The 24,465-nt window shown below is 53.0% G+C and overlaps 6 protein-coding genes across 6 annotated transcripts; 4 read left to right on the top strand and 2 right to left on the bottom strand.

The window, feature by feature from the left end:
* Positions 1-1,152: 1,152 nt before the first annotated feature.
* J4E93_008131 (uncharacterized protein) lies at positions 1,153-3,291 on the bottom strand (the record flags this gene model as incomplete). The annotated part of the gene is made up of 1 exon (XM_049346033.1): positions 1,153-3,291. One exon carries the CDS (start codon positions 3,289-3,291, stop codon positions 1,153-1,155), a length of 2,139 nt encoding a protein of 712 aa, XP_049196966.1.
* Positions 3,292-11,437: 8,146 nt separating this feature from the next.
* Positions 11,438-12,268, top strand: J4E93_008130 (uncharacterized protein; the record flags this gene model as incomplete). The annotated part of the gene is made up of 2 exons (XM_049346032.1): positions 11,438-11,565; positions 11,617-12,268. 2 exons carry the CDS (start codon positions 11,438-11,440, stop codon positions 12,266-12,268), a joined length of 780 nt encoding a protein of 259 aa, XP_049196965.1.
* Positions 12,269-12,944: 676 nt separating this feature from the next.
* On the top strand, positions 12,945-14,261 carry J4E93_008129 (uncharacterized protein; the record flags this gene model as incomplete). Its single annotated transcript, XM_049346031.1, has 2 exons — positions 12,945-13,245; positions 13,315-14,261. 2 exons carry the CDS (start codon positions 12,945-12,947, stop codon positions 14,259-14,261), a joined length of 1,248 nt encoding a protein of 415 aa, XP_049196964.1.
* A 952-nt stretch (positions 14,262-15,213) lies between these two features.
* Positions 15,214-19,355, bottom strand: CLU1 (Intracellular distribution of mitochondria; the record flags this gene model as incomplete). Its single annotated transcript, XM_049346030.1, has 4 exons — positions 15,214-18,981; positions 19,035-19,090; positions 19,140-19,226; positions 19,322-19,355. The coding sequence occupies 4 exons, from the start codon at positions 19,353-19,355 to the stop codon at positions 15,214-15,216; spliced, it is 3,945 nt and encodes a 1,314-aa protein (XP_049196963.1).
* Positions 19,356-20,036: 681 nt separating this feature from the next.
* J4E93_008127 (uncharacterized protein) lies at positions 20,037-21,857 on the top strand (the record flags this gene model as incomplete). The annotated part of the gene is made up of 2 exons (XM_049346029.1): positions 20,037-21,350; positions 21,399-21,857. The coding sequence occupies 2 exons, from the start codon at positions 20,037-20,039 to the stop codon at positions 21,855-21,857; spliced, it is 1,773 nt and encodes a 590-aa protein (XP_049196962.1).
* A 492-nt stretch (positions 21,858-22,349) lies between these two features.
* On the top strand, positions 22,350-23,829 carry J4E93_008126 (uncharacterized protein; the record flags this gene model as incomplete). The annotated part of the gene is made up of 4 exons (XM_049346028.1): positions 22,350-22,716; positions 22,807-23,016; positions 23,116-23,412; positions 23,534-23,829. 4 exons carry the CDS (start codon positions 22,350-22,352, stop codon positions 23,827-23,829), a joined length of 1,170 nt encoding a protein of 389 aa, XP_049196961.1.
* Between the last annotated feature and the right edge of the window lie 636 nt (positions 23,830-24,465).

Genomic DNA, 24,465 nt, shown 5'->3' with positions numbered 1-24,465 from the left:
GCGATGGTCGCTATGGTTGCAGCTACAGTTGTTGGTCTACTGAACACGACGTTGCTTGCTAGTCTCACCAGCTTCATTCCCTCGCTGTTCACACAAGACGTAGAGGTTTTAGATGCTGCTGCGAAAGCACTGCCTGTATGTGCTGTCTTACAGATCTTTGACGCACTGGCGTCGAATCTCAACGGCATCTTACGTGGACTTGGGAGACAAGCAATTGGTGGTTACGTCGGGCTCATAGCGTTCTACATCGTTGGGCTCCCAATCTCGTTTGGGATGGGATTCGGACTCGAATTGGGATTGCCTGGCCTTTGGGCAGGGCCAGTAATTGGGCTTGCTGTCGTGTCCGTCGTTGAGGCAGGGTTCATCTGGTGTACGAGCTGGCAGCGTGCATGCGAGGACGCAACACAGAGAGATTTGCAAGAAGGTTTCGTTGACGAGTAGACTAAGATCCAGCAGTAATTTCCAAGGTTGTCTCGCTGGGAAATCTTCACCTTGTAATGCATAATCATTGCCCGAGTTCTCCACTTCCACGCGCCCGAATCACAAGTTTGCCCGACCAAGGCGACAATTGATTCCGAACGTGGGAATGCAATCGTTGGCTTTTCATCAGGTGCAGACGTATAGGCGCACAATGTTAATGTTTATCGCTCGCACACTGTTATTAGCAGTGCACTTCACGATCGTACCTAGCCGCCAAACTCCCCGACACGTGCCGTTGACGCAGCAAGAGTTCGGGGCTGATTGGAAGCGTTTGTTAGCCTCAGTATAACGAAGCTCGATATGCTGACCGCCTGTTGTGTGCATTTGCCAATTTCGACGATAGCGAATATGTTGACGTGTCTTCTATCTCCCTGCGGCGATAGGTACCTTAGCGTGTGTTAATTTCACCAGAAACTATCGTGATACAATCAACTATCCCCGACACCAGCAGCTGCACAAACAGCTTCATGCAAGGGTAAACCATTCCAGAAGCCCTTCGATGTCTCGTTAGAATGCGACCGCGAGTATTCCAGACTAAGACGTGTCCTAATTCAACTAATCTTTTATTCTCCCGCATAGATAATTCCTAAGTTCAGAGCCTAACATTCCATGATCGACCAATCAATCAGTCAATCAATCCATCTTCGTGGTCATTGTTTCCTTCGCGACTAGCTAACAAGTCTGGCTAGCCACAAATTGTCTCACAGCATGGGAAACGAGCCATTGGGTGTTTTCGTCAAGATACGGATGAAAAGGTATGCTCAAGACCTCAGATGTTGCTTCCTCCGCGACGGGACATCCACCTTCGATGGTCGGGTACTTCTCATAAGGCGCAAGCTTGTGCAGTGGATCCGGATAATGGGGGATGCTGTCGATGCCTACGCTCTTCAAGTGCTCTTGCAAGGCAGCTCGATTCTTCAGGCGTATGGTGTATGTGGCCCAAGCATGGCAGACATTCGTCTCCGGGGGCGGCGGATGTGGCGTGCGCACTATTCCCTTGAGGAAAGATGCGTACCGTGCTGCAACAATCTGGCGATTTTCCAGCTCCTTCGGAAAGACCTCCAGTTTTTCGAGCAGAATCGCCGCTTGAATAGTGTCCAGGCGGCTATTCATGCCGAGACGTACACAATGGTATCTGTGGTCACCCTGGCCATGCTGATGGATGGACCGCAGCTTTGCAGCAAGCTCTGCATCAGAAGTAAAGATGGCGCCTCCATCCCCGTAGCCACCTAGTGGTTTGGCTGGGAAGAAGCTCGTGGTCGTCATGCATGCAAGAGATCCAACACGTTTGCCTGCAACACTGGCACCGAAGCTCTGTGCCCCATCAGCTATCAGCCAGAGACCCAGATCTGAGCTGATAGAATGCAAGCGAGTATAGTCGGCCGGGCGGCCGAAGAGATCGACCGTGATCATCCCAACAGGTCGACAGCCGGCTTTCCTGGCAGCTTCGACGCCTTTTGCAATGAGATCCGGGTTAATGCACAAGCTGACAGGATCGATATCCACAAAGATGGGGGTCGCTCCAAGAAGGACTATGGGCTCTGCAGTGGCGACAAAAGTGAAGGCAGGAACCAGGACGGCATCGCCAGGAAGTAAACCAATGGCGAGAAGGGCCAGAAGCAGGGCGTCAGTGCCGCTAGAGCAGGTAATCACATGTTCGCAGCCCGTGTACGATGCGAGCTTTTGCTCCAATTCTTTAATCTCGCGGCCCCATACATACTGTCCCTCGTGCAACACATTCGCGATCCTCTCGTCAAGCTTGGCCTTGATAAGCCTTTGCTGGACTTTCAGGTCGACCATGGGAATCTTTTGAGCCAGAGACTTGGTTGGCATTCCCGTTTGATCACGCATTGCGTTTGTGGCTGCCTCAAGGACATTGATAACCGAAAGACCCTCGCGCACATCAGTGATCGGGCGGCGAGCTGTGCGGACACACTCTACGAAGTGCTTGATTTGCTCCATCAAAGGTTCTCTTTCTTCGACAGATATCGCTTCGGAGCAACCTTGGTTGAAAGTCGGACATCCTTTCTTCCAGGTCAAGGTATTCTCGAAGTATCTCAGCTTGCTGGCCCAAGGTTGGTCATCATCAAAGACCAGAGTACCCTTATCACCCGTGACAACGAGACTGCGATGCTTGTAGGGATGAGCCCACGAGACGGCGATCTCGGCTTCCAGATTGTCCGCAAACGTGAGCCGACAGTTGACCGTGTCAGCAATGCCTGCACGCAAGAAGGAACTTCCATGAGCCCGCACAGACTCTGGTTGTTGACCCGTCAGTCCAAGAATCATGGAGATGTCGTGCGGAGCCAAACACCAGAGCGCATCCTCATCTTGTCGAATACGTCCAGGTCCGAATCGAGCTGACCGAATGAAGCGCACTCGGCCAAGTTGACCTTGCTGCACACGCGACTTGAGGGCGAGGAAAGCAGGATGGTACTGGAGGATGTGGCCAACCATAAAGGTGCTTGCAGATCGAGAGACGAGAGCCGCCACTGCTTCCGCATCAGATGAAGATAGCGCGAGAGGTTTCTCAACGTAGACGTGCTTCCCAGCGCGTATGGCTTGCTCGATCATGTTGGCATGGTCCTTCGCGGGTGTCACAATCGCAACGGCCGTGATGGAGTGGTCTTCCAAGATAGAAGGCCAATCCATGGCTGGGACGTGGTGATCTTGTGCGATCTTGTTGGCCTGTTCGACGTCGGCATCTGACACGGCAGCCAGAGCGTTCATCCGAGCAAAAGCAGAGACGACTTTGACTCCCCATTGACCACAGCCCACCACGGCAGTATTGATGGGTTTTTCGATGGCCATTGTGCGTTTCGATCGGTTGCAGAAGTTGTGTGCAGAAGTTGAAATGAGGAATGTGTGATGTCTGTCGCGAGGAATGTAGCACTAGTGCTGAAACAAAATAGATAGGCTGAAAACGATGGTATATCCTTGAGGAAGGCAAGGATTGGATGTATTGATTCTTGTACGATCGAAGACCGAAAGAGAATTGCAGGAAGACGTAATCTGGGATTGAAGGCTGCAATGCAAGACGCAAGCAAACTGATTGATATGATTTGGATGGAGAAGATGAACATCACCGGTACCTATATACTTCCCAATCTTCCAAGAGTAGACAGCTGTCCTTGGGAGGTTGATCCGCTTCCGAGCATGCCCGCTGTACATTGGCTGTCGAGATTTGTTTTTCATCTTACTACCGAGGAATCTCCACATTTGTCAGCCTGACACTAGTCCATCTATCTAATGGGAGCAGGCTACGACTGATTGAAGGGTCTGGAGAAGGACGTCTGCCGAAAAAAAGCAACTGCGATGGTGTTGGGCAATAAAAAACTTGCGGTAAGAACCCATGTCTGTTGCAAAAGAGTCAATCCAACCAATGAAATATACCTTTTCACCGATGTCCCCCCCCGAAATCGGGGTGACAAGTTCGCTTTCGTGAGATTCGGACTGCGGACAAAGCCGGGTTGCCAACACCTGTACAGCTCGACGGCACAAACCTGCAGCTGGAAAAGCAACCGAGTGGAGGACAACACCAACTCTAAGCTGCGTCTTAGCTTGAGTTCACCCACACCTCTACTGTGGGGGCCGGGACTTCTGTCGCACCTCTACTTGACTACTATAGCTGTGCTCATTTGAACAGGACATGAGGTACTATACTGTGTGCTGTTGGTTGAAATCGCTTCTTTAGGAAAGCTGTCGGATTACTCGAACGAGAGAGTGGACTGTGGCCCCTTTGCTAATGATACCAAGGTAGGGCCTCCCAGTTGCGATATCTCCTGGTCTCTTGTGGAAGACCGCTTGCATTGGAAGGCCCAGCCTACGCAAAGGAGCAACCACCAGAACACCCTCTTCCAGGACTCAGTATGGAGTGCATAAGCTTTTGTGGGGTTGAGCTGGCGAACGTCACACGCTCAGGTCTTGCTTGCGTAGCTTCGGTCTCAACAAGGTCAAAGAGGCCGAAGTGGTGTGCCTCAGTCCCTATGTACGCGATGGCGCAACGCCGAGAAGATGCAGCTTTGGAGAGATCAGTGTCAGCATTGAGCTAGTGCGCATGCACTTGGCTCATGCGTGGTTGGCACTTTATGTCTGCTGACTGCAGGAATTTGACACAATTCCACTGTTTGGGCGTTTAATCTTGCGCTTGAACCAAATCTGCATATGCTCCTGGCACCCTCAGCACTGACGAGTACATGCGTAAGCCACCATGAAAACATCCAGGTCTACAACGAAGACGACGTTGGGGCGAAGGTGTCGCTCGAAACAGGGTAATTGGACGCAGGGCTGCCGGCAGTCTCGAGGGTAGATGACGCCCTCGAGGGTAGATGACGCCCTCGAGGGTAGATGACGTTCTCGAGGGTAGATGACGTTCTCGAGGGGATGAAATTTCACAAGGTTTCTCTGTCAGTATCACGGCGTTCAAACGCATTCCTTTTGCTGCACTCGTGACCAGACGTTTGTATCGGCACGCGCCGTAGCCCCACGAATCATGGTGAGATCTAGCATAGTTAAATGCGATGACTACTCTAAGAGGCTGGACGGGTAAACATGTGCAGCGGTCTGGACCGCACGGCAAGTGGGTCGTACCCAAGCTTACCGCCTGACGAGCTCCACCGTAACAAGCCACACCACCATTACAACACCTTAGCTTCAACATGTGATAACTCCGCTAATACAACTTACAATGCTGTGCTTCTTCGGTATATATATAGAATTATCGTCCTCCGCCTAGACCGACTAATCGGCGTGTTAATACGAGTTATTATCGCAATCGTCTACTATGAAATCGTGATGTTAGATTTAAGAACATTGAGGAGGAAAGAGAAAGCTCAATGTAGCTTCTCTAGTTCAATAATTGGGTTGGGTCGTTCCTAGGGGCATTTGACCCATAGTAACAGGCTCTCTAGACTCCTAAGGGCTTGCCGACGCAAGCGAAAGGAAGCAGTAGACTTCGAATCTGCTGCCTCTCTTAACGACTGGCTGTTCTGGACTTTAGTATGCACTCGGTGAAGAAGCTTAGAAGGCTACTGTAGGCTTCATTCTGTAGAGATACAAGAAAGATATTGAGGGTAAAGAAGAGTATATTGTGATGCTGTAAGAAGCGAATAGATGCTGAAACCGTGGACTGAAGTGTCCAGCTCTGCTGAAGGTGCATAATATACCCTACATTGAGACACAAAGGTGATAAAGTGGGAGTATTAGCCCCACATAACGTGTACTGTTCATCGCATTGAGCGTGTGTCTGTCCAATAAGATAACGAGAACTATTATTCTATAATAAAACACTTGATCTGATTGGCTGCACCGAAGATCGAGGATATATTACAGTACGCTTACTCGTTGCGGAAAGCAACCATTAAAGCTCCTTCCGCCATCCCGAAACTCCACCTGCCCACACGTTCGCTGCAGCCCAACGTCATCAGTCCACCAACCCACCAAACCACCATCTCATCTATCCCCAAATCGCTTTCGTTGTGAACTACACTTATCGCATGCAGACAATGTCGTCCGACTATGGAACCGACCTAGACTCCGACGTCGCAGATGTCGTCGATGATATTGTCCTGTCGCAGCAAGCTCCCCCTTCCTCGCGCAAGTCCCACGACCTGCGCTAAAGCCACTCAATACCAATACTTCTCTCACACCAGCATCATCCCATGAGAAACCAAACGAAATCACCCTCCAGCGATGGCACCAAGCTGCCTCAACGCCGCCGCCCTTGGCCTCATCATCGGATGCCGAACCGTATCGCCTGACATTTGGCAAACACGAGGGCAAGACGCTTGCGGAAATACCAACGTCTTATGTAACGTGGTTGATTAGGAATCCCAATTCGAGTAGGTCGATGGAATTGATATATGCGTTGGAAGAATGGCAGGAGGAGAAGAAGAATGGGCGGAAAGCGCAGTCGCAGTCGCAATCGCAAGCATCGCAGATCTCAATGTCGCAGACACAAGCATCGCAGATGTCGATGTCGTCGCAATCGCAAGCTACATCGTCAAAGACGCCGCTCTCTCCGCCGTCATCTCAAGCCTATCAGACCCCTCCTCCATCGTCGCAGCCTGCGGTCACGAGCACGCATGTCTCTAAATACACCAACCCTCCATCGCCATCTCGTTCGCCGTTACCACCACCTGCCATACAACAGTCATATCCTCCTTCGTCACAGGCCATGGCACCACAGCTTGCGCCGTCGCAAACGTATCCTCCTTCCTCATCACAGCCAACGGCACCTCAAGAACCGACTGGTGCACCCCTATACATACTCCCTTTTGGCGATTTCAAAGGCAAGACTCTGCTCGAGGTACCAGAGGACTTACCTCTACTATCTTCGTGCGAGCGAAGACAAGTTAGCTACTTTGCCTGGTTTGGCTAACGCGCTCGGCTTGATGAAGAAGGGCATGCCTCCAGTCGCTATGGCACCCACGCCGGCCCAGTCATCGTCGCAGGCTCTACCACCGCCATCATCTGCACCTGGCCCGTATATGGCACATGAAACGCCTGCTTCTAGCCAGGTTTCTATGGCGAGTCAACCACAGCAGGCTCCGCCACCACCTTCGACTGCGCCTAGCCATTATTCCCTCTGCAAAGACGACATCCCGAGTAGTTCGCAACCTGCTCCGCAGCCTCCCTCCTCTCAACCTCCATCCCGCAAACAACCATACCGTTTCGACTCCGGCAAGCACGAAGGCGAACCCATCGCCGAAGTCCCTCCCGACTACATGGCCTTCCTGAAAAGCAAGGGGTTCACCGAGACAAACGAGACGCTCGCTGCAGGCGTCGCAGAGTACGAACGCCACCACCCACCCATCGGGACGCCGCACAAGGGAGAATACAAGTTCACGTTTGGCAAGCACGAAGGAAAGACTGGCACAAGTACCTCAATCCTACATTTGGTTTATCAAGAACAAAACGACGATTATGAAGGACAAGCCAGAGGTGGGCGCTGCGATTCGGCAGTTTGAGCGGACTCAAAAACGGACGGAGACTAAGGCTCAAAATCGTGGTCGTCGGAGGGCTTGGTCACCGATGTGCTCATGTTGTGATTGAGCACGCTTATTACAGGAGTGCCTACTACTTGTTTAAAGGAGAAAAATGCACACAAATCGAGGACTCTGGTACTATGGTGGGTAATACAAGCCATTGCGACCGCTTCCAGAAGAACCGGAAACCCAAGATCGCGCATGAGATCAACTCTACATGCAAACACACTCTCGAAGATTACAGCATCTTCTGGCTTACATCTTGTCTGTCAAATTTCTGAACCAGACCGGGCATTGCGCATTCGCGAGTGCGGGTGGCTCCTCCACGCTTGTTCAGAGCGGCACGTCAAAGCGAACAACCAGCAGGCCAAGGCAGGTCCACGGACGACCCATGCTATATCCATACTACGCTGCTGCGCTGCAGGCCGATATGTTAGCGCAAGAATTTCATGCATGATTAGTGGCCGTTGCGACTACCGCCATTATGTCTCGCCATTGTCGTGCGGCACGTCCCTACGTCAACCGTGACATGGGTCTATCACCTGTCTGCTCCCACCCAGGGCAAACCTATGTCGCTGAGACTCTACAACACTCGTGTCAGCTTTTCGATTGCCAAATCCTCCCGTGACCCCATGAGCCGACCCTTGGAAAAACTCTATCCTTGTAGATAAAACTCTACACTGTGCAGATAGTTTATTTGGTCCGTGATATGATGCCTGTGGAGTGGATGGATGTCACAGTTGTCGTTTGTCATCTTAACAGATTCGCGAACGACAGTTATGACGTCCGCTCACTAGTCAGGCATCAAGCCTGGGACCAAGCCGGTGACCAGGTGAAGGGTGTAAGAGGGTTACATGGTTTCTATACAACGAGCTTTGTATGTAAGCTGGAAACAGCAAAGTGTGAGTCGCTCATACCAACAAAATGTCCAGGTTGTGGTCTTCATGCATCTGAAAGCCATACCATCCTTCTTTGCTACGCGCCAGCCACCACCTTATACCATTGGACGCGCTGAACAGGGAGCGCGAGAATGTACACGAGAGGCTGGGCTGGCGCTAGACATTGCGAGGCTAGGCGGCCTGTTGCTCAGCCGCAGCCACCGAGGCGGAGGCGTCTGATCTCCAGCCTTGCGACCCCGCAGATTAAAACCAGCGTCCGCCGGCTTCAAGGCCATAGCGTCTGCTCTCGACTTTTTTTTCCCGGCTCAGAATCTATAGCATGGCTTCTGGTAGCGCGACACCAACGGGACCTTCCACTCTCGACTTCTCTTCTTGGTTCAAGTCCTGTATCACTGCTTTTGGTTGCGCGACAAAAAAGGGATCTAATTCGAACGCATCCCAACAAAACACGAGCAGAATATGTCCAGCCACAGAACGACTTACTGATACCCCTACGATCAAATTCGCGCGGTTCAAGAACGCGACCTTGGAGCTTTTCGAGGCGCCCATTGAATCTACCGATTACATCGCTTTCTCTCACGTTTGGGGCGATTGGGCCTGGCGTTCCATCAGTGGCATACCGTACGATGTGAAAGCGTCGGAAGAGAAGGCAAAGTTCATCGCAAACGATCTTCCTGCTTTGGTGGGCGACGGTGCCTTTTGGATGGACACGTTGACTGTCGATCAACGAAACCCAGTTGAAGTCTCAGAGATCGTGGATGTCATTCCCGATATCTTCAGGATGGCCAGAAAGACGATTGCAGTCAAAGAGTGCGACGGATTGTATGATTGCTGCATTGCTGCGGTTGCTGGCTTCGAAACCGCGGACGAGTTCGCCAGCAGATCTAATGATCACAGCATTGCGCATACTCACTATCTCTGCGCAGAGTCGTACCTCCAGAGATTATGGACGCTGCAGGAGTGCTTACTCTCTCATACGATTGAATTTGTGGTTGGAAGCGACAGTATGTCACAGCATTCTTTTGCTTTTTGCTCGTGGTTGACCAAAATTCAGACCAACCCAAGAAGCTCGCGGTGCGGGAACAGGCTCTCGGCGACAGTGATTTCTATCGACACCAGATGGATGTTGGGACTATCGCGCTGAATCTCAAGAAGCTAGCCTACTCTTTCTGCGGTTCTCAGAGCAACACCCTTATAGACGAGTTCGTGAAAGCTTATGTTCATGGCGGGACCGTTGTTAATCCACGTAGCGCAAAGCGCAGCCAACATGAAGACATCCACTCGGGTGGTTTTCTACTGGCGAATCGAGCATCGCCTAGATCCGCTACTATGCCCTGCGACTACATCTTCGCAACCATGCCATCTTTTCCATGGTATACATATCCGAAGAAAGAGGCTTTGTCGATGTCGTTTGGAGAAATTTATTCAGATCTTTATCAGCAAGCTGAACAATCTGGACATGCTTTTACATGCAGGTTCACTCGATCGATGCTTGATCCCATATGCACAGATCCCACAGACGGTTGGCTACCAAGCCAATATCTTCCCAGTCCGACGACGCTCGGCGATTTCCTGAAACTGATGGGAAATCGCGTACCCAAAGCTTCCAATGCTACTTCACCGCACGTGCACATCACATCGGATGTGCAGATTATGGAACTAGGAAGCGAATGCTTGCCAGACATCCTCATCGCCAGGTTAGAAGCTTGTTTCGAGCAGTCACGAACACCATGGCTTGAGTGTTACACAAGTGGTGAGCTTCCAAAACTCGGGAAATATCCTAGTCATCGTTGGACAGTCAATCACGCTGATGCCGCGAGGTGCGGTTGGGTTCCCATTAACCCAGAGTATGCAGCACAAGTGTACGACGATGGCGATCATACTCGGACGAGAACCGACCCCAGACTAGAATTCGAGGAAGGCGATTGTTTAGTGGACATCAGTCGCCTAGATGAGACTGAGCTAGAGGCCAGCATGGATGAGGCTGGTGAATACGTACCACTCTTTGCGCAAGCCAGGAGAATCCTTGTCCGTATGTGGTTCGCATATGAGGGGCAAAGCCGCCCTGGAGCCCAGCAAGAAGAGTGGGCAAACTTCAAGCGGTCTATGCAAGATCTCTGGTCAACACCACTACTACATACCGTACTCCTCCTAGCTGGTATGGTCAACTGTCGCATCCCATTATCCGCCGCAGCATGGGTCAACAAGCTCTTCATCCCCGTCTACATTCGCCACAACGAAGATCTTCTTTCCGTCGGTCTCTTGGCAAAGCACGCACGTCAGCCTAAGCAACAGCGAAAACACCCTTTTCGTCTACTATGCGTTGGTCAACACCTGCCCTCGCCCCACGAGAAGGCTTTCGGAAGTGACTTGTTTCTCGTAGATTCGGAAACCAAGGTGCCGGTTGGCTTGGCCCCCGATATGTTTCATGAAAGATACAATGATGAGGCATCCGTAAGAGTCGTAATTTCTTTGTATAATGGCTATTCTACGGATTTAGGAGACAACAAAGTAGACATCGGCCCCCGTCTGCTCTCTGATGAGCCGTCTGTTCCTAGAGAGGCTTGTGTCGCGAATCCCTAGTAGGCTATGGAGTGTGGTTGCCGATGACGGGAATGTGTATAGCTGTCGAATAAAACTGAAAAACTCAGAGATACCCTCCTCTGTGTACGATGTGCGGTAGAAAGTCCCGATTAACTCCGATGAATCCAGAGTACTTTTGCGCGCTCTTGAACGCCCTCTGTCCGGGGTTTCTCTACACCCCAACCATTCACTATCATTCCGGAGAAAACATGTTCCGAGCGACTAACTACTCGCGACCGCTCCACGACCGTTTGCTCAACCGCTTCTCACTCAATCGCTCCTCCCTCAACCGCCTCTCACTCACCCCGCAGCTGCAATGTCGGGACCAACCTATACACGTCGTGGAAATTCACTCCTTCCTCGTGGTTATCAACTCTCTGCAAATCAGCCCACTCCAGCACACGGTAAGTGCGCGCCCTTTTCTTACCATCTACACTACCCTTGCTGACTATGCACCCAGAGATGGTAGTTGAGAAACAACATAACTTCATGGGTCCCGCGTCGAACGTGTCTAGTAATCCGTTTCACAAACCGCGCCCTATCGATTCGGAAGCCGCTGAAAAGCTCGAGGCGCAGAAGGCCGACTACGAGGCCAAGCTCGCCGACATGAGGAAGGTGTCCCAGGCCAACTTAGAGAACACCATCAAGGACTAGGAGACCAAGCTCAGCGAAAAGGAGAAACTCCAAGAGATCGAGATCGAACGCGTAAGGGACTTCATCAAGCATGATTGCGTCGAGATAAAGAAGAAATCCGAGATCAAGCTCAACGACCTCGCCGAGAACTACGAGGCCAAGATTGCTCACCTGGAGAGCGAATCGCAGTCCAAGCTTGAGAAAACCATCAAGCACTACGAGGTCTTACTCAGGGAAGAGGAAAAACACGGTGATTGGCTGCTCCAAGAAATGAGGAAGGGCCATGAGACCGAAATCGCCGAGATCAAGGAGAAACACGCACTAGAGTTGAAAGCCGCGCAGGAGGACTACGATGCCGACCTCGGCAGGCTCAATCAGAGCTCCGCAATTCTGCAACGTGCTTTCGCCGACCAGAGCGCGGAACTTGCGGAGCTCAAGGAGACAAAGACTAAGGAAGCCGACCTCCCCAGCAAGTCCGCACAGCCAGACGTGGAAGCGAAAGATGCAGGCCTGCTCCCCGACAAGAAGACGGACGTTAGTGACAAGAAGCCCGAGATCGACGCCCTCAAAGGCACCATCGACGCCCTCAAAGATACCGTCGGTATACAAATGGTGGCTGCGGAAGATCTCCGCGAGACCATCAAGGACCTCCGCGAGCGTGTCGCGAAGCTCGAAGCAGAGCGTTAGAAGTAGTACAACGAGCTGCGACAGGTCGGCGCTGGCACTCTCATGACAACTGGGTAACCCTGGAGATACTCGATGCAGCCACAAGATGTTCGTAGAATATGAAAATGCTGTAACTAATCTCGAGTTCTTTTGACGACACCGTGAATCACGTAAGATCTGATGTACAGCGTGGATGTATCAAGCCGACGCCTAGTCGTAAAGACGCTGCGAAGATTGGTAGACTCCCCTATATATCGACGAAACTGATGGATATGGGACCTCACGTGCGAGTCGCTTGACGTACAGAGTCAGCAGTGACTACTGGTCTCACACAATGGCAGCTAATACCTAAGGACTACATCTTCCTCCTCTACCGCACAACACCAGCAGAAGCATCTCCAAAATTGCGCTAATGTCTCAAACTTGAAGGTGAAAGAGATTCAATTAGCTCCTCGCTTGATCCGCTGCGCACTGTCAGATCCCAGCTTTTCCTGCGTCCGTTTCTCCCTCCACCGACCCCGGGTCACTAGTTTTTCCGCACAGCAAAGCCGCTTGAACTTCCAGCCAAGCCGAGCGACCGCACCAGCCCTACTATACCGCCATCCCGCCTGCGCATCTTCGAGATCTCAGACGAGGTTTCCACAATCACAGTGATCCCCGACACATCCCACTACTTCACCCACGCCAACCGCCTACAATGAACACGATGAACACCACCCCATTACTCAACACGCGTACTCCCGCATTCAACACCATCGCTGCTCGGGTACAAGGCGCGGAAGTGGAAGATGCGGACATTCTCGATCGGGATCAAGAGACAGACGGTGAGGCGAGTGACGACGAGGCCATCGGCGAATTCGATGAGAGCGACGTTGGAGACATGAGCGACGACCACGGCTCATCAACACCAAGCGTCAACACCCCAGTAGTATCCTTAGACTCGGACGACACCGCGTTCTCACAGGACATACTGGACCCGGAAGACCTGCCTGCCTTCGGTAAGTCATAATACTAGAATCCCAGTCTTTCGCGTGCAGAATGCATGATCACTAACAGAGAGGACTTAGGCGACGACCTAGACACCACCAAATGGACGAAGCTCGCACTCTGGCAAGAAGGCGGATACGAAGGCATGCTGAAAGTACTTCTGAGCGATGAGATCGCGGCTCATTGTCACGACTCTGCTACAGCATCAAACACGGATGAGCAGTGCATCCTCAGTCCGGCGCGCATGATGGTCGCTTCTATGGATAAGGATATTCTCAAGACTGTGATACGCGGTAATCTGGCTCTCCAAGCGAATAGCGACAGTGTCATACAGGCGCGCTTGGATGAGTTGTACGTCGAGGCCAAAGACAAACCGTCGATCTACTACCAGCTCTTCGTCGACGACAACGGCCGATCCCCTACGCCAAACGAACTCGGCACCATTCTAAATACCATGGAAGAATACGTCAACGCAACGAACCACACTCTCGCGAACGAGATCGACAACGTCAAGACACCGCACATCGATCTGCTCAAAAGCCAGAGTGGCTTTAGGAAGTACACATGGACCAGCTCAGGAACAAAGAAAGACAGCACATACCGGGAGTTCCAGTCCGCGGCCAAGCTCAAGGAAATCACCCGCCTGATCGAGAAAGTACGAGCGCGACTGAGCGGCTTACCACCTCAGCACCAAAACAAGCCGTTAAAGCACCCACTCGTCGAAGTCGGCTATTCAGCTCGCTCCCAAGCCCGCCTCAAGAAACACGCCAACCACTCTCGCTCCGTCCCCGCCATGAACCTCGCCGAAGCAATCGCTGCCGTACTCTTCGCAAACAACACTCTTCCCAAGCTATACAAAATGACCCAGTACATCATCTACATCAGCCACACCGCGTCCCACGCCTCACTTTTCGAGATCCTACTGACTAGGTTGGCCGAAGGCTACACAGGAAACGGAGGAGGATTCAGCCGCTACCCTGCGAGCCGAAGCGCCGAGTCTGCGCTCAGGACTTCGGAGCAGGCATAGGATAATTGTGCTCGGTATGCGATTGAGCGGTCGCCGCTGAGGAAAAACCTAAAAAGCGATTGCGAGAGGTTGAAGAAGAAACTTGCGGATGCGAGGGAAAGGAAGTCGAGTCTGCTCATGAAGTCCGCCAACCATGCGTTGCTCGCGAGGGTGAGGGAAGGGAATGAGAGGAGGAAAGCTGGGCGGGAGGAAGCGGGTCCAGAGGTACATCAGAAGGTGTTGGATATCATTGCGGAGTTTAGGGGACGACATCCTGTTTCGGAGGACTAGGCAAGTCGCTGAAGATGCGAGTTTGTTTGAGGATGCGAGAAGACTTGGTGGTGGAGATGACAACTTATAAGATAAGGCGATGAGTTCGGCCTTCATTGATTGACATCATGATAGAGTGACAGTCTCGCAGTCTAGATGAACATAAGAAGAACGAATTTGATATATCATCATGAGTAACGCGAGTGAAGTGAATGAAGAGGAGATATTCTTGCATTGGTATTGAGTACATCTAGTCGTCTCGTTGTCCAAGTTCCTTCCTTGTCCCACCTATTTCCATCCCTTCCACCCCTCCTATTTACCCTACTATACCATACACCTCATGTACATCCGACATATATTTTGTTCCCTTGAGCCATCCGCCCTGGTCTATCTAGATATACAGTGAGCGCGTTTTGGTGTCGTCGGTATGCGTAAAGTACATGCCCATCCATCTCACCTCCCCCAGTTGTTGTCCAACCAACCCAAAAACTCCAAAGAATGCAAGCCGAAGCCATACCAAAAAGCCAGATTCCCATGAATCAAAAGAGAAAGCGCATCAGATTCGTAAAAGCTGCTGCTAAGATGTTCTGCAGGGATGATACAGATCGTTATCGCGCAAACAACAGCGCTTTTTGTGGTATGTATACTTTTGGCGTAGCTTCGTAACAATATCAGACAACGTCAAAAACATGACACAGCAAGTTTAACGCTTCCTGGGGTTCGTCGGCTTCTTCTTCGACGGTGTCTTCTGCGCGTCACCCTCAATGTACTTGAGGAGGTCCTCGATCTTGCGCTGGTCGACGCGACCACTTCCAGTGCGCTGGCTACCGGCGGCGGCAGCCGCATCACTAGCGGAGGGTGTGGCGGCGGCCGGGCGCAGGGGGTTGCGACCGGGCAGCTGCATGCGGCGGATACGCGTCTTGGCGAGGTCGTTGAGCTGCTTGGCTTGAGAGACAGCGCTGTGGGTGAGCTGTTCAAGCCAGCTCTCTGCCTCCTTGGTGTTGCGGTCCTCTGCTCCGAGCACCTCCTTGAAGATGTTGTAGGACTCGCGCATGCGGTTAACACCACCACGCATGTCCTTGTCGAGAGCGAGGGCCTGGGCGGTCTGGAACAGCAGAGTCGCTGTGTTGATTGAGTTCTTGCCGCAGACCTCCTCGCAGACGGCGAGCGAAGCCTCGAACCAGAGTCGCGACTCGTGGTACATCTTTGCGGCCTGCAGCATGACGGCGGCGTTGTTGAGGGTTGTGATCGAGTCGGGATGGTCGGGGCCGTAGAGGATCTTCCACAGCTCGAGCGCGTGACGGACGTAGATCAGAGCGGCTGTGGTGTTACCCGAACCGTGCTCGAACAGACCGACGTTGAGGTAGGCAAGCACAGTCTCCGAGTGATCGACACCGAGAGTGCGCTCCGACACGATGATGGCCTTGTGTGCAAGCTCAAGAGCAGAGACCTTGTCGTCAAGGCTGTAGAGCAGGTTCGACAGGGTGTGGTAAGCCTTGGCTACCTCAGGGTGCAGCACGCCATAGATCTGCTCGTGTAGCTGGAGAGACTCCAGGAGCAGTTCTTGGCCAAGCTCCTTCTGGTCCTGGGCAATGGACATGCGGCCAGCCTCAAGTGCCTCCTCAGCCAACAAGCTCTTTGGTGAAGCCTCCTTGATGACAGGTACGATGTTCAGGATGTCGTCCGCGTGGAAGGTTTGTGGAGCAAGAGGGACAGTAGGGCTAGCTGTGCGGGCTGGCGGGGTGCTGATGGACTTGTTCTTCTTCTTCTTGGAAGATGTGGAGTGACCGTTAGTCTGCGGCGCAGCGGGCTTCTCAGCCGGTTGGCTGGCGGCAAAGGCCTCCTTGGTGAAGGCGTACGACTTGCACTCCAGCTGGAGACCAAGCTTGAGGGAGACCTCACGGAGCATCTGCATCTCCTTTCCAGACTCGATCCACGACTGACCGAGGTCGTAGCGGAATCGTAGGGCAACCTGAGCAACAACCTCTTTCTTGAGGGCCTCAGGTGTGAGCTTCTCGAAGCTGAAGTCGTCTTCGGGGTACATCTTCTTGAGGCTGCTATCACACTCTGCCACAGGCTTAGCGCTAACGTCAGCGCCGAGCAAGCAGTTGAGGAGGTGGGCGGCTGCGGGTGCTGCGAAAGGCGCGGAGACGTTGCGCAGCTTAGAGTTGGCAAAGTGCTTGAAACCACGTGCGATCATCTCCTGGATGATGAGACGCTTCAAGGCCTGGAGCCTTGGGTCAGGCTTGTCAGCCAGCTCAGCAAGCTTTCCAAGGTAGCGCATGTTCACACCCCGCTTGTGCAGAAGGTTGCTCAGGGACTGGCCGTCCATTGGGAAACCGACTTCGCCCTCCTTGAGCTCCTGGACCATGCGAGGAATAACCTCCGAAGTGAGGTGCTCGCAAGCAGCGCGGACCTCAGCCTCGTCCTGAGCCCATTCCTTCTTGTCCTCCTCTGATTGCGGGTTCTGGCCCGAGAAGACATCAGGGTTGAGCGCGAAGGCGAATCCGGAGATGTCGACACGCTCCTGCTCAGGGTCTTCGGCCTCAGGCTTCTTCTCCTCGGTCTTCTTCTTGGCAACCTTGGCAGCCTTCTCCGCGGCCTTCCTCTCCGCCTTGGAAATCTTCTTGGCCTTGGGCATCTTCTCCTTCTCTTCATCAGAGTCCTCCTCTTCCGAAGAAGACTCCTCCTCAGATGACTCCTCTTCCGAAGATTCCTCTTCAGATGAGCTCTCTTCAGCCTTGGCCTCCTTCGCAGGGGCTTCGTCCTTCTTTGTGGTCTTCTTGGCCATCTGCTCCTTGACGTACTCGCGGAGCTTGACCCTGCCGTATGACTCCACGAGCTCAGGGCGGAGTGTTGTCATACGGTGGGGGTAGTCTTTGTCTGTTGCCTCCTTCTCACCCTCCTTGCTGGACTCAGTCCAGTGGGCCTCAATCCAAGCAACATCGAGAGGTGTGAGGCGGTAGAGGTCCAGAGCGTACCGCCTGCCGTCGGTGCCGATCAGACCCTTAGTCTCAACACTTCCCTCAAGCTCGTGACGGACATTGTCCTTGTCCCATACAGGATGCTTCTTGACGCGCAGCGCCTTGGAGAGCTGCTCGAACAGCGGGACGAACGATTTGTCATCGGCGACGATCTCCTTGCCCTCAACCGCACCGTAATCGATTTGGTGCTCGCCGGGGTCGCGCTGCTTGAAGATTCCGGGCACTATGCTCTGGCCAACAATGCGCTTTCCTTGGTAGTCGACGACGACGGTTCCGGAGGTGAAGAGGTTGTTGATGTCGAGGTTGTTCACAGCGCGGACACCGAAAACGTCCTTGCCCACAGCCACGCGCGCAGCCTCATCACCACCCTCAGCGCCGAATGTGCCGACGCCATCAGCGCCGAAGGAGTAGAAGATGTTGTTGTAGACGAAAATCTGCGCGTCCTTGGCCTCGGTAGGGTTGAGAGGCGCAATCTCGCCCCGTGCTACCAGCATGGCACCGCGGGTCGCAGCGTCGTTGTAGTCGGCAAACAGCTTCGATGTGAGGCGCTCACGGAAGACACGGTCGTGGACAGCCTCCTTGGGCATCTCCCTCGTCGACTGGAACTCTTCATTCCAGTCGCGGAGGGTCTCGGTGTTCTCAACACCCGAGATCAAATAGCTCTCCTGTGTCCGCGCGAGATCCGGCTGGTGTGGGGTGAGGGACGACGTGGGTGCGGGGACCAACCATGGGTTGGCGGGGATGGCATTGGAGAGCTGGAAGATCGTAAGCAGCTCCTTCTTCGCATTGCGCTCAAGAAGTTCCTGGAACGAAGTGCGGAAAGAGGGCGACAGGTCCTCAAGGAGGGTGAGGAGCGAGTGTGCCTGCTTGTCCTTTGGTGGCTGGCGCGGGAAGGGGTCGAAACTGGCATTCGACGACTTGTTGACGTAGAAGCCGGAGACGTGAGCTGTGATGTGGTGTTGCTCATTCTCGTTGGTCGTGACTACCAGGTACAGCAGGTGTCCCTTGGAGCGAAGGTGGTATGGCGGGGGATTCCAAGGCGATACGGCAATGGATTTGATCGTCTTGGGCGCGGCTTCCTCAGTGGGCGGCAGCAGGTTCTTGATGTTGCCCGATGCCTTGAAGTCGTAGTCTGCCAATGGCGACTGCTCCGGGCCGTCCTGCTTGGGCTTGGAGATCTGCTCGTGGCCGACAGTGTCGTGCAGTGACAGGCCTGCCATGATACCGTGCAGCGCATCGGTACGGTCACCGGCAGCGCCGATGAGCTCGCGTACGCGCACCACATGTAACCGCGCCTCCTTCTCTGTGTATGGGTCCTCCACCAGGGTGAGTACCGAATCGGCCTTCAGTCCCTCGACTTCAGAGAGTTCGACGTAATCGTTGATCCGCTTGCCGTCGTGCTCCAGATGGAAGCACGAGTACTGGAAGGTGTGAGGCGTCTCGATGATGCTCTGACGGAGGTCTTGCACCTGCTCGGCCGTTGAGATCTGGAGTCGTGAGTTTGTCGTCTATATTTTCTTTTCTAGTTCTCAATACGCACCGTTATCGGCATCTCGAACGGCTCGTGTGGGAGCTTGATGGTGACCTGGAAGATGTCTACGACATTAGTAGATATTTCCCACACATGATAAGTCAATTGACGTACTGTCTGGCTGCTGGCCAGCGCCATCTTCCTCTGTGCCCTCATTCTGCCCCTCTGTGGTGACGTCTTTGCTGGGCGTCTTCTCGACCTCTGCGTTGCCATTGATGTTAGCCATGGGGTGCAAACAACTTTATTGCGCCTGGGAATAAATTTCCAGCGCGGTCGTGTGCGGGCGGGAAGCTCACCAGACTTGGAAGCGTCATTGGTACTAGCGGCCATGATGGCGGGCTGTGGATATGTCGAGAAACACTACGACGCCGGGAAAGAACGACTGGGGAAAGAGGGAATCGGTCTAGGGAAGGAAGGAGATATACAGGACAGGCGCATTAATGTACAATGACATGCGGCGAGTGATGGGGAGAGAGGTGACTCTCCGGTCATGTCTCCAGAATATTTTTCTTGAGGGCGCCGGGATGGTCCGCTAAGCTCGCTCTCCACTTCCGAGGCCACAGGCATGTCATCGGGAAAACGGCCCCCAAGCACCGGGGTCAGCAATATCGCGTTGACTCCGGAGTACTGGAGTTGCCATGTCCTACACGCCGTGTCTGTCTTCACGCCGGTTATCGATATGGTGATTGACGCGAGTTCCACCATGCTGTCACCACGGTCGCTCCTGCCGTTCGCACTTGGCACTCGCACTTGGCCCCTGCGGCAAATTATCGCAACACCAGCGTAACAAGGCCGCGGTACCTCCTTTGGCGTCCCTCTCCTCCAATCTCGTCCCGTCCATCTCAATCATCTCTCCTTTCACGCGTCTGTCTCTCGTTTAACTCTCATTCATTCCTTTCCTAGTCCATTTCACGTCTGTTGAACCTCTGGCTGCGCCTACGTTTGACACGTGTAACATTGGAAAGCACGCGACAACAACGTGACTTGGAACGCGCCAGCGCAATAATGTTAATGCTACGACATATCACACGCGCTCATGCCGCGTTGACACGACAACCTTTCGCGTATCGGTCTCAGCAGGCTGGTCCGGTACTGCAAAGAACAAAGTTATGCCAGCCCTCTTTGGCGCGCGCTCTGAGTGGCCAATCCGGTCCTCCGACTCCTGGCAACGATGCGCCAAACCCCATTGACGACGCTGCAGAGCGTTTGGAAGAAGAGGAAGAGCAGCAAGAGGAGAAACGCGAGAAAAAGAAGGCAGAATGGAAAAGCACAGCCTGGAAGATGTTTGAGGCGGCTGCTACTACCGGAGCCAGCATCTTCATCCTTGGATGCGTCGGTATTGGTTATACTAAGTACTACAAATGGAACGTGCTTGAAAAGATGGAGAACGCTTTTCGGGAAGGCGATCCTGTATTAGAGCTTGCAGCTACTGGAAAGGAGATGCCGAAAGCGGGTGAGCCTACTCGACTACAAGTCAGCAAGGACCTGGACGGTGATGATAAAGACTATGATCGCTGGATCCCACGTGATGAGCAGGAAAGGATTGACAAGATTGTCTGGGGCGAGACAAAAGGACGTTATCATCTGCTTCTTGGCGAGAAGGGGACTGGGAAGACTTCCATGCTCATCGATGCCATGGATAAGATTAATGGTGAGGGATGTTCGATGATGGAAGCCCATGCAGATCTCGAAGTCTTCCGTGTACGGCTAGGTCGCTGTCTCGATTTTGAGTACCACGAAGACAACATCGGATCGCTTTTCTCTATCCGCGGTCCACGCGATGCGGGTGCCATCCTTGACATTGAGCGCGCGTTCAACAAGCTTGAGAAAGTAGCTTTGCGACGACGCGCAACTGTCGGCAGACCGCTCATTCTCATTATCAACTCCGCACATTTGATCCGAGACAATGACGACGGCCGAGACCTGCTCGAACTCATCCAGCAGCGAGCAGAGCAATGGGCAGCCGCCAACCTCGCAACCGTCATCATCAACTCGGACAAGTACTGGGTATTTGAGCGATTGAAGCAGTACGCGACACGCATGGAAGTACACCAGATCAAGGACCTAAGCAAAGACCGCGCCATGCAAGCCTTGAGGAACTATCGAATGAAATACTACGGCGAGAAGGTAAAAGACTCCATCCTTGAAGAAGTATACGACAAAGTCGGCGGCCGCCTAACCTTCCTTAACCGCGTCGCCAAGTCCGAAGACATGGTCGCAAAATGCAACAGCATCTGCGAAATGGAAAAGATCTGGTTCCTGAACAACTGCGCGATTCTCGGCGAGGAAATGGACGACGACGTCATGGACCAGCAGAAATACGCTGTACGTATACAACATTCTCCGTCGATGTTCTCAGACTAACCCCCACAGTCCACAGCCATGGTCCTAGCCAACGCCCTCTACAAACTCTACCACGACATGGAATCAACCTACGACCCAAAAGAAGGCCACATCCTGCCTTCCTTCCCCCTCCACCGCGCCCGCTTCATCATGACGCGTTCCGACTTCATCCGTCAGCACCACGACCTCTCCATCTTCTCCATTGACTCGCACGCTGTTGTCCGCGCCGACTCCGTGCCCATGCAACGCGCCTTCAACGAGATTTGCGCCGAGCCCGGTTTCGAAGACTTCCTGGAAGCGACACTTGAGCGTATCGGTGCGATTGAGAGTCTCGGCAGGACCAAGGAACTTACGTTCAAGGATCTGTGGGAGGGCGGCAAGTATCGTATTGTACAGAAGGATGGAAAGGGCAAGGTGCAGGGCGAGGTGGAGATGGAGACTGTGCCTGGGAAGGGGGATGATGATGACGATGATCAGAAGGATGATTGAATGGGAAGATTGGATGGGCTATGAGATGTTTGGACGTTGGGATGATTGGATTGTTACGCGTTTGGATGTACGATATGGGATTGGGTGGCTGGCTTGAATCTGCGTGGCGCTGGTGTCTTGTGGGAAGCCGCGATACCCTAGAATGTCAGTTTCCTATGTACGTTCTCATTCCCCTTATTGTGCTCACTGAGGAGATTGCCGGCTATTTGCTGCTCCACTTATTGTATTCGTCACTGACCCCTTCCGTCTTTGTCGCAGTGAGTACTCCCCTAGTCTATCCTTGGGCCCACATATCGCCCCCTACTTTCACTACAGCGAAGATATCTTGAGCATGTTTTCTCCGGTTGTTGCCTCTGCCGGACCTCAACACTTTCTTTCAAGACTAGTTCCCTTTTGGTCACTCCACTTTACGCGTACCGCTTACAGTTATGTTTACTCCTGTATAACCTTTTTGTTCTCTATTCCTGCTTGCTTTTCCCCTACCGGCCAATTATGAAGCTTTCGTTGTCGCTATTAGCTGTGGTCGCCCCTATCGCTCTTGCCCAGGATCTCGCCAGCAGCAACGCTACCGATGTACAAATAGCTGCAGAATTCAATCCGGACAATATCGCGGACGCCGCTGAGTGGACCGCAGCCTACGAGAAAGGTACCCGACTGGCCTGTCGACTCGAAGCTAGCGACGAGGCTGCGGGAAGACTGTGGGAGGACACTCGGAATCCACCATCTGCGCGCAGCCAGTGGGCTGATGCCACACTTCAGAAAGAGCTGGGTCTTTGGGGTTGGCGCGTCGGCAAATATGAACAGTACCTTCATTGCGACTTTTCGGACGTCAAGGAGCCTTTCCATGTGAACCATTTCGGTAAGTCAATCTCCACGGTGAACACTACAATCTCTCCTCGAGAGGTATATAGGCCAAAGATTGGTCTTTGATGGTGTTGACTGTTTATAGGAACGGTGTTCGCGAGTCTCGGCGTTAACGACCAACCACGCGAAAAGGGCGGTGATAACCAGTGTTACAACATCGAACACTACGACGCAAACGTAGAGGATGACCTGATGGACGAGGAAGATGAAATGCAGCAGTACTACTTCGTTGATGACGAGGAATATCGTTGCACTGGTGCCCATGTTCGATTCGGTATCAACCAACGAGGCGGAAGTGAGTCTCTACGATTGATCTCGGGTTACGACCTGCACATCAATATTCCCGTCCCCCTTCCAGGCCGAATTTGTCCCAGGGCATGCTGACTATTCAAAGTGATTATTGGCCAGAGCCTCTCAAGTCCTAGATTCGAGGCGGCGGCAAACTGGGGATTCGAACCGAGAGAGACCGAGCTGCCGCAGCTGCAGCGTGTTTCCGACATTATGATGGCATACTGGATGCGCGACAATCCCGACCCAAAGAATCTCAAGTACTATCTTGTGTGCAACATCCTGAATGAGCAGACTGTCAGACTCATCAACGCTGTCCTGAAGAACAAGGGTCTCGATAAGATACCATACTGGCCTGGCGTTGTAGCGGGTATGTGGGAGGAGGAAGGCCCAGCACTACTCGGTAAGTAGTCCTGGCTATCATTAGAACTCCCCAGCAGAAGACAGCAAGGAACAATAGCCCTCGTGCGGTTGCATACGACATGCCAAGGACTCCGAGTTACCACAACGCTGACGAACTTCAGGATCTCCACTGGGTGGCTCGCTCGCCTTTCTGCTCGCCCAGCACAAGGCAGAGCTAGGTATCAAGCACGTCACCGAGATCGTGATCTTCCGAGATAACTGGGAAGGTTCGACTCCGTATGTGCAGTTGCTGTTCAAGATCAAGGACGTCCCGGACCCAGCTCCAGATCCAGTCCCAGACGCAGAGCCAGATCAAGCTCTTAGACTACGAAGTTCCGTCTCGGGCGATGGATTGAAGAACAAGATATACATGCACAAGATCTTTCAGGATACTAGAGCTCTTGTTGCTAGCGCATAGACTAAACAGGGTGGGACGAGGCTTTGTAGACGTGATCTTTGTCTAGACAGCCGTTGAGGCCTGTAGCGCATAGTTAGATCTGGTTTTCATCCGTTGGTAAGTACCGATCTGCCACAGAAGACAGAATAGACTTGCTACACTAGAAGAATCAATACCGAAATAACATCACAGCGGATATGCATCGACGGAACAGACTCTGCTCGAGCAGCCCTACTGTGACGTACGTGACATCCAAACAGCGGACATATGTACCGCTCTCACATCCTTCAATATCGTGTGACATCAAGCCCCTTGCGTGCAGAAAGTGCAACAAATGACGTGAACGCCCCACCCGTGCACTAAGCATTCTCGCTAAGCAAGTCCCCACCGACATCCCGCTCGATGACGTCGCACCCACCCTCCTCCCAACCACATTTTCCAATCACCTTTCAACTTTCCCATCGTGATCTTTTCGCCGACCCCAGCCGAGACGCTGATTAATACTGCTTTCGCGCTGTCATTCGTGGGTCTGGGGCTGCGCGCGGAAGTGATAAGCTTCTGCGAAGCAACGATGGCGTAGGATCGACACTAGCACCGCGACGGTTGGCGGGTGCTTGTTTCCCTTGTGGACTGGGCGGGTCTGGAGACGGGTTTAAC

The sequence above is a fragment of the Alternaria ventricosa genome (assembly GCF_023758065.1).
Source record: "Alternaria ventricosa strain BMP 2768 chromosome Unknown scaffold_15, whole genome shotgun sequence".
NCBI classification, from domain to species: Eukaryota; Fungi; Ascomycota; class Dothideomycetes; order Pleosporales; family Pleosporaceae; genus Alternaria; species Alternaria ventricosa.
The sequence above is the reverse complement of the archived record's forward strand: the minus strand, read 5'-3'. Positions and strand labels throughout refer to the sequence as shown.